This window comes from Maylandia zebra, linkage group LG16, assembly GCF_041146795.1.
Source record: "Maylandia zebra isolate NMK-2024a linkage group LG16, Mzebra_GT3a, whole genome shotgun sequence".
Classification (NCBI taxonomy): domain Eukaryota; kingdom Metazoa; phylum Chordata; class Actinopteri; order Cichliformes; family Cichlidae; genus Maylandia; species Maylandia zebra.
Window position 1 is genome coordinate 20,742,594 of NC_135182.1, and position 21,085 is coordinate 20,763,678.

Below are 21,085 nucleotides of genomic sequence, written 5' to 3' on the forward strand. Positions count from 1 at the left end.
GCTACAATGTAGCTTGCCATCACCAGTGTGTGAATGGGTGGATGACTGAATGTGTAAAGCGCTTTTGGGTCCTTTGGGACTAGTAAAGCGCTATACAAATACAGGCCATTTACCATTTACTTGTGGATCTGCATGATATCAAAGAGAAGGGATATCCTTAATGTGGTCAGGCACACGGCAAACCTAACGTTTGCCAGGGTTAGCTGATCAGAAGAAATTAAGTTTCCATCAGAGGCTGCACCAAGGTCCAAAATTACATAAATATGCATTATTTTGATCAGCGGTTCATGCAAAGCCATTCTAGTAGAGTGAAAATGTTTCAAAAACAAAAGCTACCTGACTAACAATGTGTGGGTTAGGGCATGGGCACTTATGTTACAGTGATGGAGGGCAAGTTATCTGTTAGGGGAGGTCCCAGCTGTAGGATAGTGGCATTTCCCCGTGGTAGTGGGTGTGTTGGTCTGCAGCAATGCTTAAGACTTAGGTGGGTGCTTCTGTACTTGCCTGGATCTAGGGTTTTTAAAGCAAAACATTGTATTCTAAGGATCACGAACGGTTAATAATTATAGGCTAACAATTCGGGTTTGGCTAATCATTGTAGATCAGCCATCTGGATGCTTGGAGCCAAAAATGATCTTGTTAAGGCAGGAGTGTGGAGCACTGAATTATCAGCTAATGCTAACAAGCTTAACTAGATACCGACATCTCGTAACTAACACGTAAATAAATCACTAGACTTTTACTCACCAAAACTGCAGCACAGTTAGTACAATTAAAAACACGAGACCACTTTAGAAGGTCCAGCTCAGTTTCTTCTCTTAGCAGAGGCGACACCTAGCATACGGCTACACCTGTTAGTTAGTGACCACGCCCCAAATTTGCACATATTTAAACCCTATTATTTAAATAGGTGAATTGTTTTTACTTAAGTAAATGTTAAAATCCTACTTAAGTAGCTTAATAGTACATAGATTCTACTAAATATATTTAAAGTACTTGCAGTAACTCATTCATATATTGTAAGTTAAAGACCCTACAATAATATAGAGAAAACCCCAACAATCAGAGGACCCATCTGAGGATGTGGCGATAGTGGGAAGGAAAAACTCCCCTTTAACAGGAAGAAACCTCAGGCAGAACCAGGCTCAATGAGGGGCGGGCTCAATGAGGTGGGGGGGGGGGAGTGTACTTTGACATACAGAGGAGCCCGTATAAAACCACTGATCTTCTAATTAGTAGACCACTCTACTTCCTGTGCCACAGTTGACCAGTGAGTACAAAGTGCAAGTACTGCATCAAAAACAAAGTGGAGTAAAAAAGCAGGAGGAACAATGTAAATACATCGGTGAAGTACACTGAATCCAAATAAAGTAGTTCTAATCCTATTGGTGCTATTCATATTCTAACCTGATAATCTTAAAAAAAACCCTGCAGCACTAACAGTGCTATAGACCACATTTTAATTTGTCTTCTTAATTTGCTTTCAAAATATTTTATGCTAAATTGTTTATTTCAAACAGTACATTTGTATTTCTGAGCAGAAAATCATTATATCAAATAAAGCTTAACGACCAAAAACAGAAACTCAGTTGCTCCATTTTATTTTCTTCTCAATGACAAGAATCACACCAAAAATACAAAAAACACTTTTCTTTTTTAACTTTCAGTATGAAGTGCTTCAAAACACACACACACACACACACACACACACACACACACACACACACACACACACACACACACACACACACACACACACTGGGAACTGTTCTGACAAAAGCTCTTAAAAAATGTCTATGATGGAAAAGAAGCAGGGTTTCTCTGCAGGACAGTGTACCTCTGATCACCTGTGAAATATTACGTGTCATTTCATGTCAAACGTTGTGATTTAAACACATGAAGCAAACAGGAAGTCTCTGCCCTTGGGCTGCACTACTCACCTCTACTGTATCAACACCAGCTGGGAAACAGAAAGGCCCTTTTCTACTACAGCCTATCACCAGCTACTATACATTTGTGACACTCTTCAATTAAAACAGTGATTTCTTTATTTGTTTTCCTTTTTTTGCTGCATCAAGAGGTCTTCTTCTTGGCTGCTGCAAAAAGCCTGTGGTAATGTGGGAGCGGGTACGCTCCAGGTCAGGAGCCTCTCACAGTCAGATCAGGCCTGTGATGCTAGCCTCTCAATGATTCTCCTGTAGTCCTCCACAACATCCTGGTAACTCTTCTCCAGCTCCTCGTGCTGTGTCTGAGTGTCCATCTGACTCATGTGGGACACCAGCTCCTCTGGCCGTAGGCACTTCCTCATCTTCGCCAGCTCCCTCTGATTCTTCTGCACAAAATAAATGACATAAATCAGTGGCTGAGGCCGCATGCATACAAATTCTTCTGATTTCAAATTTTGGCTCAAACGCTCTCCTGTGTCTTCAGCACATGTTGGATAAACACCTAAAGAAGGCTCTCTTGTCTTTTCAGCATAGTAGTTGCAGTTTTTTTGTCTTGTTTTTGATTAAAGACAAACTCTGTATAGAGGAAGAGTTTAAAGCTGCTGTCTGGCATAGAGAAGAAAGACTGCAGCCAGAAAGTCATCAGTTTAAAATGTTTACTTAGCATAATTTTTCTTTTAATTGGTTTATGAAAAGATTTGAGGGTTTTTTTTAACCCTCCAATACCAAAAAAGACTTAAACTTCAATGCACTGGAGTCTTTTTATATGAAAAACTGATTAAATATCAGAAAAATAACCTCCATTAAAGTCTTTGTATATGCTACTCTCTCATCTTTGGAGTCATCTCTTTATTCGGTCTTTATTGTGTAACACACATTCTTCTTTCAATGGCTTTAACATCATGGTTTTGACTGCATGGCTCGTTATTGGAAAGTTAGAGAATGAGTTACTCTCTAATAAAGGGTTCTTAGTGTACAGTAATCCATCAAACAGTGTCTGAAATCCTCCTCATGACAGAAGACGACGGCAGAAGTTTACAGTCGTTAAATAGCTCAAAAATGTGAACAATGGAGATCCATCAATCCATTTTCTCATAATTATGCGGGTCCGAGTTGTGGGGGCTTTACCAATTTCTGTCCTTCATCTACCCGGGGGCTGCCTACAGGTAAAATACACCTGAACCATCTCACCTAGAAGAGGTCCTGCTTCTAGGTGAGATGGTTCTGCTGTAGGTTTACCCGATTGATACAAAACCCGTGAAGCATAGACTAGAGTCTTTTCTCCAGGGGTCTGGTCCTTTTTTTGTCTTTACTCTCTGAACTGTCCTGTCTAACAAAGGCAAACAACGTTCAAAAGAAAATTAAAAACAAAAAAACAAAAATAAAAAAAACAACATCTTAAATGCTAAGTAGCTTTTAAAGTTTAAAGATCTGTTACACATACTATACAACACAGAAATATACTTTAGGTTATTTTATACCTCTAGAGAATTAATAACCAGTGATTATCATTTATATGTCTTGACACTTGAAAAAGAAGTGAAATTGATCGCTGCTATTTCTGGACATGGGTGGTTAGATTAGATAATGAACATGCGACAGACACGTTGCAAACGCAGCATCAAACATAATAAATCAGACCACACACACGATGCCTTCCCCATCTCCAAACTCCAATTTAGTAATTTATTTTATTTCTGTATTTATTGGTAAATGGACTGGTTCTTATATATACACCGCTCTTCTACTTGACTTTATACAACGTGTGTCGTTCACATGTTCACACACACCTTAATAAAAGCACTTTTTTCTATGTCTAAGTGCTTTCCAGCTAACATTATACACACAGTCTGATTTCTGATGAAGGCATCAGGAGGAATTCTCTTCCCCTTTGGCACGAAGACTAGAGCAGCAACACCCAACCTTCTAATAAGAAGATGACCTGCTTTCAGTCACCCTTGGGCAAAGGGTACACGGTGTTTGGGGATCTGTGTTATCAGCACACCTGTTAAAGGCTACAGTTTTTGTTTATCACACCGTAACGTCGTGTTGAAAAGTGTTATTGTGCATTTTCTCTTACATTGTGCAGTCTAATCGGCTGTGTGAAAAGCCTGCACACACGTGCATGCACACACAGTCGCTGGGGAATTGGCGGTAAGAGCAGAAATGCAAAATCCCCCTTCACGTTCACAGAGCAGCTCTGCCATTCAGCTAACTACATGCAAAATCTCCTCAGGGAAGGAAAATCTGGCTCTGCATCTGGCCACCAGATCCTTCGTTGCCACTCTCCCAAGGAATTCCTCCTTCCCACTTCGCCGCATAGGTCTTTTCCATGTCACATTCTGCCTTTTTTGAGACATGCGGTTGCCCTGATGACAGCAAAGTCTCTAATGGATAGTATGCAAAGCCTCAGCGAGCAGATCGGACATAAAATATCACAAGCCAAACAGGATGCAGGGAGTTATTCTGGTGCATAGACACAGCATTTCCCACTGACAAGAATCAAGACGCAGAATAACGGACATTTTCGATACTCTGTTCGCTCAGTCTCTCAAACCCCCCCCCCCTCCAAAAAAAAAAGTCCATCAAGAAACCATTTGATAAGAATCAAATGAAAAGGAGTGAATTCTGAATAGTAGCAGCTTTCTGACAAAGTGCTTTAAACACACTTTCATGAAAATTATTTCATTCAAAGAAATGCAAATCCCGACTAATGACATGTGCCTGAATAGAAAAAAGCTCCAGCGGCAGCAAAACCACAGACGCCTGGTGCGCCCTATTGTGGCTGTAACAATGCGGCACTAGTATTCTATCAATTTTCACAGGACTGAAGATCAATTTTTCTGCTGTTTTAAAAGGTAACATAATAAACAGTGACAATACGGGGCTGTAAGCTGATCAAGTGTGTGCAGTACACGGGCCACTTTTCTTCCTACACTGAATAGCTATAATGTTATGCTAACAAAAGGTGGAAGACTGCACACTGGATTCCTGTTTGACAGCAGCAGAGACAAGTTGACATTCAGATTTATTCGAATGCACCGAGGAATCACTTTGAATGTCACTTTGCAGGCACTTTTTTGGACCCGCTCCACACTGACATGTAAAGTACACCACGGCGAAGCTGTGAAAATTAAAACCTCACCCTGTAGGGTCCGAACAGCCTCTTCTTCACCTCTAAGCGGTACTCTCTCGCTTTGTCTTCATCGCTCATGTCTGTCGCTCTGAGGCGTAGGATTTCATAAACTCGCCTGGCATGTTTCTGCAGACAATAAAAAACAAGATAATTATTTTCATTTAATTACTTTCAAAATAAATCATTACGCCTCAACAGGAGTCAAACACACTTCCCAGCTGAATGGCTACAGGAAGTCCTAAGCAGTTACGGGCAGGTTGTAAAAGAAAAAAACAGAAAAAACAAAAATATGATATGATATGCAGCAGCATCAAAGAACAGAGAACTGAGTAGCATTTAGAGCAAAGGAACAAAATGAGTTGCTACTATGCTATATACTATACTAGTATAGGCAGTATTTATGTATTTTTGGGAGGTCATTTCTCAGTAAGTAAATAAAGCGTGCAAACTGATTTGCTAACATTTGCAACCGTGCACATATTTAACAGCGGAAAAGAAAAAAAGCATATCTCAGTTTTTGTATTTGATACTGAAATGAACTGCCTGCGTCTGTGTTTGGAGCCCTATTCAACATATTGAATATTTATCTGATACTGGACTGTGGCGCAGCCGCTTTTAAGCTCCTCCCTCTTTTTAACGCAACTGTCTTCGGATTTGCTTCCACTGGCAAATAGAAGGTTTGTGCATGTGTCTGAGGCTGCTGTGTTCCCACACAGATCTGAGAGTAGAGAAAACCCCCAGAAACGGAGCATTTAGTGCAGTCTGAAGTGATGACTTGTACAACGCTGACCACATTATTTTAATATTTTTCCCATCCATTATTGTAACAGTGCATATATGGCAGGAAACAGAGAATAGCAGGACTAAGGCACTAAACTCTGTGCTTTCAGAGACTTTTCCACACCTCTGGTAACAACAAATAAAATCTTTTTGGATCTCTGCTCTAAAAAAAGTAATAAACATAACAAAGGTCATCAAACCTTTTCTTCCTCACTAATAAAACTCAATTTTGCAAACCTATCACAGCTGCACCCTCATACGGCACCTTGTTAATTTTCAGCTTGTCTTGCGCCTCTTTGATCATGTCAGCTGAGAAGCCGAGGTGCAGCTTGTCTACAGCGAAGGATGGCAGGCCCTGACAAAGCTTCACCAGCACGTAGTCTCTCAGCTTCACATAGTTCTCAGAGGGGTCTTCAGCTGTGAACAGACAAAAACCACAATAAGACTCAAATGAGCTGATGGTGTTAATCTGATTTTTCAACACCCCTGACACAGATGGCCTGGTTCAATCCCAGTGTGTTAAGATAGAGGAGGAGTGAAAGAAACAACAATATACTTCACACCTTGGAACTTTTCAAAGTAGAAATATGGCAAAAAACCAGAGGAACTGTTAGCAGGAACCCTTCTTCCTATTCACTGCTAAACTTTTAAGTTCTGTCTTGAATAGGTTTTCATTCTGAAAAGAAAAGGCTGGGATGCCTCTTTAGTATTCACCCTCCATCTCCATGCAAAGCATCTATTTCGATCCAACTAGTTTCAATAGAGCACATTCTGGTATACGAGCCAGCCCTCCAAATTAACTCACCGTCTGGATCCACCAACTGCAGAGAAAAATCGTTTAAACTGTTCGTGGGTGACGCCTGGATCTTAGATTAAATGTTTATCCCACCTTCTTCAACATAGTAATTGCGTTTTAAAGGGGGGGGGGGGATAGATAAATAAAAATAAGTAAGATGCTCACCTGTGATGTCTTGCACTTTGGGCAAGCTGCAATAAAATCTGTGTACTGCCTCCAGAAGCTGAGCTCCGTGACCTTCTCCTTGGAACGGAGGCAGGATCAGCATTTGGCTGTTTAGTTAAAGGTCAGACACAGACACAAATATAAATGCCAAAAAAAGGAAAAGAAAACAAGAAGAAAACAGGTTTCTTCAGAATTTGTTGTTTTTCTCAGCAGGAGCAGATTCGCTTTGATTGAAAGCAGAAAATAATACACGGATCCATCAATGCAACAAATCAAATCAAATCAAAAGCTTATCTATAAAGTTGTTTTCAGATACAAATCACCCTGGTTTGGTACTGAAACAAAATCTGGTTGAATAGTTGGCTATATAAGCCAGTAATTTGGGCTCTTTGGGAAGAGGATAAAGAAATGTATAATTTTCCACTCCTTTCTCGTACAAAAGAATGGGAAGGCACGTGCTGCCCCGGCAATTACCTTACACGTGGTCGGGTTTTGTCTGGGTATACGTAGTAATTATAAACTGTCATGTAGCCAACAGTTGCGTAGAGAGTCTCCCCATCTTTATTGTACTTTTCAAATCTGCAGATAAAACACAAAGGAAAACAGGTCAATTACAGGCACACTCCCATGCAGTGTCCATTTTAGCCTCTCTGTTCCCGTGCCAACCCTGACCCCCCTGACATCAGCACGTTGGAGCAGCCAGCGCCGCGATTGGTACACCTGCTGCAACCTGAATACATTATGCACTTAATTGGAGTACTGCAACTTAGAGGAAGAGAAGAGGTTGGAGGACGGACTGAGCTCCTCAAACTCACTTCAGCCCATTTTCCCCATTGTAACCATTAATAGGTGCCAGGGTAAAGAAAACACTGGCAGAGGCTCTTTTTACTGTTAAGACATTGTTCAGTATTTCAAAAGACAACAGTATTCAATTCAGCTCTTGCCCCTGAAAAATCTGAAAAGGCCTTCTGGCACAAAGGAAGCTCTTCCCTGATCAACAATTCTCCTACCGGGGGGAAATATAATCAAACTGGCATGGTAATTGGTCACAAGCGCCTCAAAGGGGGGCTTTGTTTTTCAATGACACAATAAAAGCTGCGGGCTAGAGCTCTGTGTGCGTGTGTGTGCGGGGGGTTGATGTCAATTAAGGAGGGCACTCACACAAGAAAGAAGTCCCAACGATCGTCGTCTGCGTCAATGAAACTGGCAGTCTCTATGAACCACATGAGGAAGGTCTGCAAGCGCTCGTGGTACTCCCGGAATCCCGGGCAGGTAACCTCAGCCTGTGGGGGCGAATGCAGCGAAAATAAGAGGGTTTAAATCTCATCTGCATCGCTGTGATGCAAAACTATCCGCCAGATGAAAAAGCAAGCTGATTTTAAAACCTAAAAGGCTTTGCGGGTTTGCTTTGATGACTTTTTTGGTCCCCCACCTTGTGAATCTGGTACGTGAGTTCTCCCGCCTCCTCGCTGTGGACCGTGTACGTGTGAAGCAGGGTGCCGAAGGGCTTGAAATTGGCCTCCTTCTCCAGCAGTGAGATGAAGTCATCGGTGTTGCAGGTGAACCCAGCAGGAATGATTTCCCGAATTTTCCCCTCGACGTCATCAGCCTGGAGAAAGAAAAAAAAAACCCAAAAACAATAAAACACAAGGTGAACACATTTAGCGATTCAACACCTAATCTCGCCTATCTCTGCATCTTTCCCGTATTTATACATATATGTATATATTGGCGCTAAACCAGAGTGGTGTCGTTTATGTAGCTGAATAATCATAAAACTTCAGGAAAAAGTTGACGTCTACAAACACGTCGAGGGTTTCGAGTTTGATCCTAGGGGACTTTTCCGAGTGGTAATTTTTGTCGTTGAAAAAGAGTGCAATATATCCCGCAAACTCCAACCGGGAGCATACGTGTTTGGCGCCAATGAAAAGAAAACCATTAGGCAATTAAAACTGTCAGCTGAGCAGACCACAGCAGCACCCTCCTCCCTCCCGCCCCTCCACGATGAAAAGCCCACTTAAATCAGTACATTTACTACTTATGTTAAACCATGAATATGTGATGAAGTTGCCACAATAAACGCATTTCTGCTTCTCACTGGGAAATAAAATCTTATGAATTGATCTCAACTTAACAAACCTTTGGGCATCCATAATAGAGGCCTCTCCTCTAATCCTGCCAAGTGAACCCAATCAAATGAATTTGCCCCTGCGTTTTCAAAGAGCCTCCGAGACAAAGAGGTCCTACCCTTGGACTTTTTACTCAGTGCAACGTGTGGTTAGTTCAGCTGTAATGTTTGCATTGTATCCATTTCCACAAGGATTGACATGAGAACACTTTGCTAAGCAGCCCTTTCACACCATTTACATGTGTGATGGGCATTATTTCAGCACAGAGACCCTTGCTGCTCAGCATTGAAAACTGGGAAATGAAGAAGGTCTGAGCAAAATGCACTACAAAAGGCTAATACAACATACTGCTAATTCCCCCCTTTCAGACATCAGCTAATATCTAACTGGAAGTAATGCACCTGCAGCTGAATGCCTCTTAGCCATTGTAATTGTTCGGCCACATTTCTAGGGAACAAGGACCACACTTAAAAGGCCATGGACAAACAAGTCTCTTTGTGCTGGCCACTCTCTTACATACTAGACACTAAATTGCACAGCCTTCCAGAATAGATGCTTTAGTTTGGCATGAATATAACTTAATAATGTTCCTTTAGAACACTTTGTTAATGTCTTTGATTTCTAACAAGAAGCACAAAGGGAGCACAAACCACCTAATTTGTTGTGTCGGCATTATTCCATCTCTTTAATCCAATCCTGAGGCCGTGCCACGCTGAACATTTGCAGTCATTTTTCTGTTTACAGTCAAAGTGTTACACATTAACGTGGATTATGAGGCTAATATAAAACTATTAGAGGTATTCAGCAATTTCCTATAGTTACCAGCCTGCGTGGAACAAACATCTGGTACTACATTTGTTTTTCTTCTGGGAAAAGTCCAGCAGTATGGCGGGTGGGGGGTGTGGGGGGGTTTGGACTGATTTAAAGGGGAGAAAGGTGAGTTTTGATCAGTCTTGTATCAGCGTGGCAGCTGCATCAACTCCATCTCAGCCTCCCCTCGTTTCTCACCAGCTGCACCGCACCCCGACCGTCCACACGCACTCAGAGACAAACACTCTTCAGATGCAGCCTGAACTCTGCTGCTCCCCTCGCACTCTGCCTCTACACCAGCTGCACTCAAACCCTTAACAAGGTGAACACTCAGGGGTCAACACCAAGTAGAGGCACACACACTGCCATCACATTTCACGTCTGAATATCGGCTTTAAAAAACAGGTAATGGCTGTCTTTTACCTTTAAAAAACGTAAATTGGTTGCCTTTTTTTTTTTGGGGGGGGGGGGGATTTGCCTGAGAGGAAAGAAATCATGTCTGTATATACCATATGAGGTTATTTATAATTTCACCGCATGCACAGACACACCAAACTAAGTTATACCAGCACTTCCACTACCACCAGTTGAAGGCCACATTGTCCAGTAGCGAAGCCCCCCTGCTGCTTGCAGACAAGACAGATGTCCCCCAGTTGAATCATTTGACCTCAGTAGGGGCCCTTGCTAATTCTGGTATTCATTTTGCATGTTTGACAGCGTGAGGAAATATTCAAAGCTGCCAGTGGCCTTTTGTGAAGTCTCAGAGGAAGAAGAGAACCCAGGACAAGCATTTCGCTTTACTGTCCGCTTTTGTCCAAATACTGGCTGTTCATATGTAAATAACTCTGACTGGCAATTAAAAAAAAAGGGAAAAAGAAAAAGAAATGGCAGGAAACTTTACATACTAAGCAGACGAGAGTTAAAATTAACTATAAAGTCATCAGCAGCCGTCGTTAGATAAAACAAGCATCTCCTTTTTTGATACGTTTACACACATTCGGCCTCAAGGAGCTCAACTGTCAATAACTCGAGCAATAATTCACTCCTACAAATACGTGTACGATATATCCAACCGGGTCACATTACTCCCCCTGCTGATTCCATTACAGAAAGCTCTAAAAATCAATGCCTCGTGTTGGACCCCCGCTTATACAACCATTCTCTTCAGAGGGAGGAGTGGGATTAGCGCAGACACACAGGGGACCGTGGTGTGATGAGATTTAGTCTAACAAAACAGGAGATCTCTAACTGGAATAATGTCACGCTCTCCCCTCCGGGAGAGGCTGCGAGGGCCCTCTGTTAAAGCGCCTTAGGTTTATCTGCTTCCCTTAAAGTGTAATCGATCGCACAATTAGGGAGGAAACGCCTCAGGGAAGCTGCCTCGTGTTGGTCTATGAAAATTACAGCCTGATTTGTTAAAAAGTTCAGATTAATAAGGACATCTTTTGTGCCATACTTTGATATGTTGAGCTGTTTTTTTGATATGTTTTGACAAATAAAATAAAATCCTGTTCCATTTACGCTTTTCCCGTCACCTGCTGTTAGTTCAAAACACACAAATTATACGTGACACGGGGTATCGAATCTAACATTCGCAAAACTACTGTCAAAAATACAATACATGTCTCCCCCCCTTCTCAGATTAACAGAAATGCGTCGTAGGCGCTTCAGATCTTTTACACAGTTTTCTACTGTTTACCAAAGTGGATTCAGAGAGGAGCTGAGTTGACTTGTTTGTTTACAGAGGAAATTTAGGACTCTTTTAAGACGCTCGTAAGACAGCTTTAAATTTAAGACTATGTGTGATGGAAGCAGGCATCACAAATTAAACTAGAATCTAAATACAGGAAGGTGAAATCAAAGTTAACTTCGAGACGAAGTTGCAGTTTCAGCTATTTGTTTTTGCTATTTCAAAAAATGATAAACTTGTATGAATAAACTGCGAATGTGTATCCTTTTCAAAAATTGAACTGAAAGAATCAGTTTGAATTTGATGACGTCATCTAGTTTTGTTCAAATAAAAATACAGTTGTTGTTCGACACGATGTCCCAGGCTGGCAGCCTGGCTAGCAACACCTTCCTCTTTATCATTATCAGAGTTTCCATCAGTGGACTGCAAGCCTAGCTGGTCATAAAGTGACCCAGTGAAAGCCTAACGCACAGAGGCTTTTTCTTTTATTTCTTTTTACATTTTTTTTGCATAAAATGTAACTAATGCGTCTTATCAGGTAACTGTTACTGTTAAAGGACAGAACAAACTGTCCTTTCAGGCTGTAAGCAGTTTTGTACCACACCCACCCAACATGCTAAAGTGTGATTACCGCGTTAGCGTGTTCACATCCACCCAAACGAACCGGACCGATTCAAACGGTATACAGTGTTAATTTTAACAGCAAACTTTGATTTTGTTTTAGTCAAATTTTAGTTACCTAAGCTGTTCTACTTTTAGTCTCGATTTAGATGAGTGTAAGATTATAGCGGACTAAATCAACAACAATTGAGCCACATGGTTTATGAAGATTCTTATTGTAGGTGACATCAAATGCAAAACATTTCCATATGTCTACTCTCCTCCTCCCGGGTGTTGACATTGTGTCGTGCTTCCATGAAACAGGGAGCATGGGAGGTAGCAGTACCCACCCTGTTTGTATGGGGGAAATCAAATGTGCACATCAAACCTTACTGCACAAGATTACTTCGACTCAAAGTGTTTTTGTTGAGTGATTGTGTATACAGTTTACAAAAAGGAAAAAGAATGGAAACGCAAAAACTGGTTACATTGAATAGAGAGCAGAACTTCTCACGTTAGAGCATAGGCAAAAGAAAAGTTAACAAAACACCACAACCCGGAAGGGGTGATTGATACTAACAAGACCTTTCATTACAAACCACACAGAAGTTAGCTGCAACATCACTGAGCTTCACATTCCCATTAACACAGACACACATCAGACCTCTACGGAATAAGCAAATCTGTTAGTCAGCAGGAACATCCTTAAATTCAAGGTTAGAGAAGTTTGACAGAAGAAGACCCCAGATTTTATCATATGTGCCCTTTTGGTTCTGGATGGAGCAGTGGCTCTTTTCAAGACTGAGACACGACATAAGATCAGCAAGCCACTGAACATGGGTGGGCGGGGCAGTGGCCTTCCACCTCATCAAAATGGCACACCTAGCCAGGAGGGAACCAAAGGACAGCACCCGACATTGTGCGCCGGCAATATACTTATCATCCTCACCCACTGTACCAAAGAGAGCAAGTAGGGGGTTGAGAGCCAGTTTCAGGCCTTGTTCAAAGTTTAGAAAACGGATAAGATTGGCAAGATTACTTCTGATTGGATCAATTCCAAACTTGTCCTGCCTTTCCACACAATTCAATTAGTTGTGATTGGACCTCGTCTCTCCTGAACATTTCCACCTTGCTTTTAATTCAGTGACAAAATTGTGTGTGTGTGTGTGTGTGTGTGTGTGTGTGTGTGTGTGTGTGTGTGTGAGAGAGAGAGAAAGACATTTATCACCTCCGCACTAGACTTCCATTAGCTCAGTCGGCTTGTTTGTACACTTGAGCTGGATTAAGCTGAACATAGCGTTTAGTACCCCCCCCCCCAAAGTTTTGGATCAGTACACTGAGCTGACTTGATTTGGACATTAAAAACATCTCTGGTTAATTGTTACTAGATGTTGTGGCATGTTTGTTTACAGTGCTGTGTATTACATCGGTATGACTGGACTCCACTCACACAGTTGTACCAGACAAGCATATTCTTACGCAGACACAGGGTAACACGAGTTTCTCACTGATTATCTACCACCTGATGAATGAAATTCAAACTTTTAGCAGCTGGTATTTAGCATGTAGAAACTTTGTAACAAAAATTTTTTTTAAATAAAGCAAGACTGTGTTGATGCAGGCATCATGACTCAACAACACTTACACAATAAATGACTAAGTGAAAAATCCACTCTCGGGCTAGACTGTGTTTTACATAATTATTAAAAGCACAATAGAGCAGTTTTTGGAAAGAAAAACACTACTTTTCAGCAGGAGGCAAAGTTTTGTCATCTTTTCTTCATATTCAAGTATTATTTTTATGTTTATGTCTATACTGGCGGCCTCTGATTGTGATAAACAGTGAGCAGAACACAGGTATCTATTGTCTATTGTCCCCACGATAACACAACAAAGAGGCTGATGCAAGTATGATAAAAGAACGGCATAAAGAAATGACTTACCTCCACACAGTCGAACGTCTCTGTGACTTTTGAGGTATATTTCACTTTGAAGAGGGTACTCAGGTTCCCCGCGGCGTAGAAGAGCTGAATCTGAAGACCTTTGTAGCCAAAAGCAACCTCACTGCACAGAAAGTGACTGAAATTACTAAAAATCCAAACAAGATTACAAAAAGTCGGGCAGTGATTTGTAAAAAGGACTGCTTTGTGTAATGTTCAGAGGGACAATAACGAACATCAATTATTCCCATTACATAAAAACAAATATACACCTGGAGTTTATAATAAATGCTTATCACAGGTCACTTATTTCGCTGTGCTGCATTGTTTCGTTCATCGTTATATCACTGGCAGTTTATGACAAAATAGATTCATCATTATGCAACTGTGATTAAGGTTTGCTAGCAATTACGCTTGCCGAAATAATTAATGCCCCAATTACAGAGTTCCCTTTGAGCTGATTGCAGCAAGTGCAAAAATAACCAATCCTAGTTTTGACTAATTTGGAAATGCAATTTAGAAACGTTAACGACGTGCTACTGTAAGTCTATGCGCCGACACAGGTGTCACTGCCAATAATGCAGTGTTGCTCCGGTTCAGTGCCTCTTTTGTGCATCACATTACAGTAATTTCGCAGCTCTACAATAACATGCAAGACCAATTATCATTTATGTTCGCACATTATGTTCCTTTCTGTGAATCCGACACTGGAAACATCACTGTGTGCTGTCCATCAGGAAGAATCACATAAAAAGATCACGTATATTATTTTTAAAACTTTCTGTCAGTGACGCAACAGCAAAGTTTTCTGCTAGTCATTAATAAAATCAGTTAACTGACTAAAACTAGGGGGGGTGGGGATGTGTTACCTTAAAATGCAAGTAAAAATCCTTAATCAAACCACTGCTGTGGGCAGTTTAAATGTGGAGTAACTCATGCACTCCAGGGGCCACTTATCAGACCGAATCACACTTCATAAACCCTGACAGGGGCAAAGAAAATGTGCAAGGCTCAGGACCTTTACTATTACTGTATGGAGACACATTTGAGTCTTATAATGAAGATGCCAGAGGCTTTAAAATAAATTAAAAAATAAATTTAAAAAAACTATCAACATTACTAATAGGTGAAAATGATTCAAATCTTTAGCTATGTGACGACTCTGCAGTGGGCCATTTATGATTAATTGGTACTTCATTTTTGCATTGTCATAACATTTAACATCACTAATAGCATGCTTTGTTGCATTTCTGAAATGACTGAACTATTTATCATTCTTATTATCAACAAAGGAGAACCACTGTGACGTGGATGTATATACAGGCTGACTTTGAATTGGCATGTCCATAAAAATACGCAGGGCCCTCTGAGTCTTGCAGTGTTTTTGCAAATTAATCATCATAAAAGTAGCCCACTTTGATATTGATTAATACATACAGCATGTAAGACTGGATGTCTGGTAAAGTTTACTGCCACTTTTATGGCTCAGTCTTTTAAAGTATATATGGAAAGAGGTATATTTTAGTGCAGCATGTGAAGTCTGATGCTCCGAAACTTATCACCATCTGTGAAATGCCTTAGTCCAATAACATCTCCTGAGCTGCTGTCAAACTAGCAGCAGTAGTGAAGTTGTAGATCAGATCCATTTCTTCTGCAACAGAACCACTCGCACAACCATGAACAAGCAGATGGATGGATCCAGTTCTTAACACTGGTTTTGCTCTGCTGTACTTCTGAAACTGTTCCCTTTTCTGAATTTTGGATGTAGACAGTCATGATGTAGACACTGATCCTAATGTTTAGCAGGGTTATAAACTTGCAACTTTGTTATCTGGTGTTTTGCTGCCTCTCTGCAACAATGTCCTGGATTCAGACCCACTACTGGTTGAGGCCTGTCTGTGTGGATTTTGTGTATTCTCCCTCTGCTTGCACGGGTTTCCTCAGGCACACCAGCTTCTTCCATAAGTGCTGGGTTAACTAGCAAATAAAAAATGCCCATTGGTGTGAATACAAGCTTTAATTGTTTTCTGTCTCTATGCTTTGTGATTGATTGGTGGCTTGTCCCAGACGAACAATGTCTCTCAACTACCACGAGCTGTGGTTTGCTTTAGGCCACCCCTGTGTTTGCTTCCAGTCAGACTAAGAGACAAGCGTGCGATATGACTCTTGTAAAAATATTTACTTTGAAAAATGGTTAAAAGGCAAAGTTATTATGACTTCTAGAAGCACAACATCAAAGTGTGTCAGTTTTAAATAAACTGGGATAAAGTTTTAGTAGATCTAATCTTGCCGCAGCTTGCAGAGCTTTGAACAAATCAATTCTAGGGAGGCAGCCAGTTTACACTGCTCAAAAAATATTATAGGAACACTTAATCACAATATAAAATAAACTCTGTTAAACTTCGGGGAGACTGATCTGTCCAGTTATGAAGCAGAAATGATTGTGACTCCATTTCACCTAAATCAGTGCAAGCTGAAGGGACTGGAGAGGCAACAAGAAGACAACCCCCAAAAAGGGAAATGGTTTTCCAGGTGGTGGCCACAAAACCGCCACTCTTTTCTAAGCCAACCTGTTCGATTTATCTCTAGTTTTGCTTTTTCCTGGTGTCCCTGTCACTACTGGTAGCATGAGATGGTACCGGCATTCCATTCATGTTACAGAAGCAGTTCAACTTCACCAGGATGGCACATCCATGCATAAGTGGAGGAGACAGGCTGCTACAAGAGCAGAGCTGGTACGGGCTGTAGAAGAGACTGTTATCTGCTCCTTTGCATGCAGCAGAACAAAGTGTCAGAATCTGGGACGGTGACAAGACGTCCTAACGTTCTTTGGTAGGACCTGTGCTCACAGTCCAGCGCTGCGCAGCATTAGCAAGAGAACACCAGAAATCACTGATCATATGTAGCACAGTATCTGAATTTTGGACTCCCTAAAAAAAACTTGTATCATCATCAGCTTCAGAACTCCAGCATCATGCTTATTATACATCTAAAAATTTGCTGATTTCTTGCAGACTCTGTGTCAGAGATCAACCAGCCACCATTCAGCTCAAACAGCAGTAAACAGTTACAAGTCATTATATCACCAATAACTTCTGTGAAAGAATTACTTGTTCAAAAGATGTTGAAGGTGAGTTTAATTTGGGTGCTGTTATTAAATGAACTTGTTGGCCTAAAATCATCCATAATTTCCTCCTCATATTACTGCATTTGCAAGATTAATCTCCAAATTCATGCCACTTATAATTATTGCTTAAATCACAAAATGTAAACAGACAGTAACCACTACCAGTCAGCTCATGTATTGACTGTTTACTGCGTCTTAATTAAAGATTCATGAATATGTTTTCTTAAGGAGGCCAATTACTGTTAATGTCTTCAATACATCTTTATAAAGTCAACGCAGGAACCCAAAAGGAACGCTAGACTTTATAGCCAAAGAAAGACAAGCCAAGGGAAATGTATAGTGAAAAACAAAATTTATAGTCACACTGCTACAAGTATTGAGCCCTGTAGTTTTATTTTACTAAACTGTAAACTGACATAACACCTGAGTGATAAGAGGGCCTGAGAGCTGGATTTGAACAGACTTAGTAACTACCATTAAGGTGTCTGTCTAATTTTGTTTTTATGCATAGAAAAAAACTGCATTTTTTAAACCTGATAACATTATGTTTGTATCATTATAAATACTCACTCATCTCCAAAGACTTGGTGGCTGTACTCGGGGTGGAATGTGGTGCTGTCGTCGTCAACATCCTCTGGAAAGCGAACTGAGTGAAGGGGGAAAAAAACATGTTCAATTAAAGTGTGAAATTAGGAAAATGTACCACAAAATGTTGGAAATGTATACACGCATTTATTCATTAACACAACATGGGAAATGAAGAAAAAACAAAACCTACCCAGCTTCAAGGATATAGCTTCATTGGTGTCACACTTGTACTCAGCCAGTTTCTTTTCCATGGTGTTTACATCTGGGGCAACACAGAGGAAACAAAGTATGTTAACAATTGTTCCATTTCACCCTGAGAATACAGCTGATCATCTGACTCCACCTCATCACATCACACCAACTCTGTCACACAAATCCACTGCATGTCCTCCTTCAGTACATCCATCAATCTACTTTGAGGTCTTCCTCTTTATCTCCTTGCCAGGCAGCTCCATCTTCAACATCCTTTGTCCAATGTATCTACTATCCCGCCTCTGCACATGTCCAAACCATCTCAGCCTCTCCAACTTCCTCCTGCCACAATCACCCCAAACACTCATCTCCACCTCTCTCGTACAATCTCTTCCTTCACGGAGTTCATCGCAAGTATTTAAACATCCACCTTCATGACCTCCACTCCTTCCAATCCATCTAACTCTTATTCACGTACACACACACGTATTCTGATTTGCTTCCACTGACTTTCATTCCTCTTTTCTCCACAGAACACCTCCAGCCTCTCCTCCACCTGCTCCCTACTCTCACTATGGATCATAATGTCATCTGCAAACATCATAGTCAGCAGGGACTTCTGCCTGTCCTAATTTCTCAACCTGTGGGTCACTACTGCAAACAGAGTTTGCTCAGTTTATCAAGAGGGAAATAAAAAGTGACAGGTTTTAGCTCCTCGCCACTTTCCACAAGGGCCACTGATGTGTAATAATGTAGTAAATTTAAATTTCATTATTACTTTTGCAGTTACAATAATGTCTAGTCGGCAGAATGAGGCTGGCCATTAGAGAGCCACTGCTCCAGCTTATGACTGATGATGTGAACAACCTCACCTGCCACCAAGAACCCTATTGTTGCAAACATCAACAGCTCTTTTAAACTCTGCCTCAAGCCCGACTTATACCTAACTGGACTATAGCTGTGCAACCCATGGACAAACAGAGATTTACCACGATGTAAAACTGTAGATCCTGTGCTCTGACCGGATGAGCTACTAGTGTGGTCCTATCAAATAAGCATGCCAGCCTCTTAGTTCAAAATATGTGTCAAGATGTTATATAAAGGCACGCAAACAGAATATAAACACTTGGTCAGCTACTCCACGTTACATAAAATGGTCTAAACTAACATTACATGCGCATCATCCCTCTATTCAAAGCCTATATTCAACCTGAAATCAAAGCCTTACAGAAGCACACAAGCATACAAACATTATCAGCTTGATAACGGGGTGCTAACGTTAGCAAACAGGCCAGCTGCTGCCTCCGAAATCTAACGTTGTGTTTTCGAAGACATCGCGAGCTGGTTTACAACTCCAGCGAGCTTAAAGCAGCACTGAAGTCCACCTGACAGTGAACAGCATTAAAACAAAGACAAGGAAACCCAACCTTAAAACGATTAGCGACCTTACCCGCCATTTCTGCACACTGTGTTGTACGTAGCAGTGTTGTCCCAAAAGACCCGCGGAATTAGTAGGACTTCCGGGTAAGCGTGTTTCCGTGACAACAGGATGTGGATTTTTTTTTTTTTTTTTTTTAGTAAAGTGTAAAAGAAATTAAAGCATTTAAAGTTTTTCTTTCACAAAATATCAACAATGTATTATAAGTTATTACAAGATTTAAAACAGAATATCTAAAAACAGGATTAAACTAAAAGTTAAAAAAGTTACGATTACGTCGTTACACGCCAAATAAAAAACAAAACACTGAACTGAGATACGTTCATCGTTTCATCAAAGTGATTATCTGTTTTTTCTTTTTTTCTTAAAGGAACACTTTTCTGTTTTTTAGCTATTAACATGCTACACCGTATTGTAATTTCTCATAGCCCTTTTTTTCATAAACACTTGATGAACTTGATCAATAAGTGTGTCCATCCCTATAAAAAATAGAACTTTTGGCATTTTGCTGGACTGGAGCATTCATGTGTGTGTTAACTCATTTCCCAGGAGTGGACATTCTATTAAATTCAAACCAATTTCAGGCTTTGCAATGCTCAGGAAAACTGCAGACTGTACAGGCCTCAGATAGTGTGTAAAATGTTAAACATAAGATATTTGGCCATAATGCACAGCACCCCATTTGGCTAAAACTAAACACACATGATATACACATATTTACCTTTACCAGAAAATTATTGCTTATGTAGCTGTTTCTACAAGCTATTGTATAATGGGGGTGTTCTTTTCTTTTTCACATGATTGTACCTTAGAAAAATGCAGGACAAATATAAATGATAAGTAGTTATGTCACATATCTTTAAAATTTAGCAAATAATGATAATGAATGAAGGTAGCCTAACTTTATTATCACTAACTCCAATTATTTAAGTATGATATTAAAGCTGCATTACTCTAAGAGGCAAAGATATGATACTAATATTATTAAAATGACAAGAATGAGGTTTATTGACCAGACAGTTTTGACTTTCACCTATACAATTTCCCACTCAGATCAGTCACAAATCTTAATACTGAAATTTAGGTGGTTCAGATGTGTTATGTGATGACATATAAACAGAATTAGATGTTGATGTTTCAACATCTAAATATCTATCTAAATGTATTATGACTAAGAAAAAAAAAAAAGAAAGTATTATCAGAGTTATACTTGTCATGTGAAATAAGAGTAAAATCCAGTGGACTTAAACACCCAGTTAAAGGCATTTTTACTGAGTCAAGGCAGTAATGTGTTTAACTTAAATGTGTATTTTCATATTTTCTTTCTTCTTCAAAAAATAAAAAAAAATCCAGTAAAATGAAAGCCCGAGGGGAAATCATCCCACACCACATGCACAGCTGATTACTGTCATACAAATGTGGGGAAAACAGCACATTTTGGATAAAAGTCCAACATATTTGGACAGTGAAGTTGGTGAGAATAAAGAAAGTGGTTAGGTTAGACTACTGTGATATCTCAATGAAATAAACAGAAATTTACTCTCTAGGGGAAAGTGCAATTTTGAACATCCCTCTGAGCCCAGGTAATGTTGTGCTATCATCCCAGCCTAAGCTATTCTGTCCTGCAGGTGCACCAATGAATGACCTACCCAGTCATGTTTAAGCCACTGTAATTTTACCTCTACCACACTATCAGCACTAGATTATCCTTTTCCTGAACAATACTATACCTTTTACAATCCTTAGGT

The 21,085-nt window shown here is 40.4% G+C and overlaps 1 protein-coding gene across 1 annotated transcript; it reads right to left on the reverse strand.

Moving 5' to 3' along the window:
* Positions 1–1,584: 1,584 nt before the first annotated feature.
* Positions 1,585–19,439, reverse strand: hat1 (histone acetyltransferase 1). The gene is made up of 11 exons (XM_004557726.2): positions 19,350–19,439; positions 17,898–17,969; positions 17,690–17,765; positions 13,996–14,116; positions 8,256–8,432; positions 7,985–8,106; positions 7,298–7,402; positions 6,824–6,930; positions 6,128–6,279; positions 5,092–5,208; positions 1,585–2,332 (listed from the first exon to the last, which is right to left on the reverse strand). Exons 1-11 carry the CDS (start codon positions 19,354–19,356, stop codon positions 2,162–2,164), a joined length of 1,227 nt encoding a protein of 408 aa, XP_004557783.1. The 5' UTR covers positions 19,357–19,439; the 3' UTR covers positions 1,585–2,161.
* Positions 19,440–21,085: the final 1,646 nt, after the last annotated feature.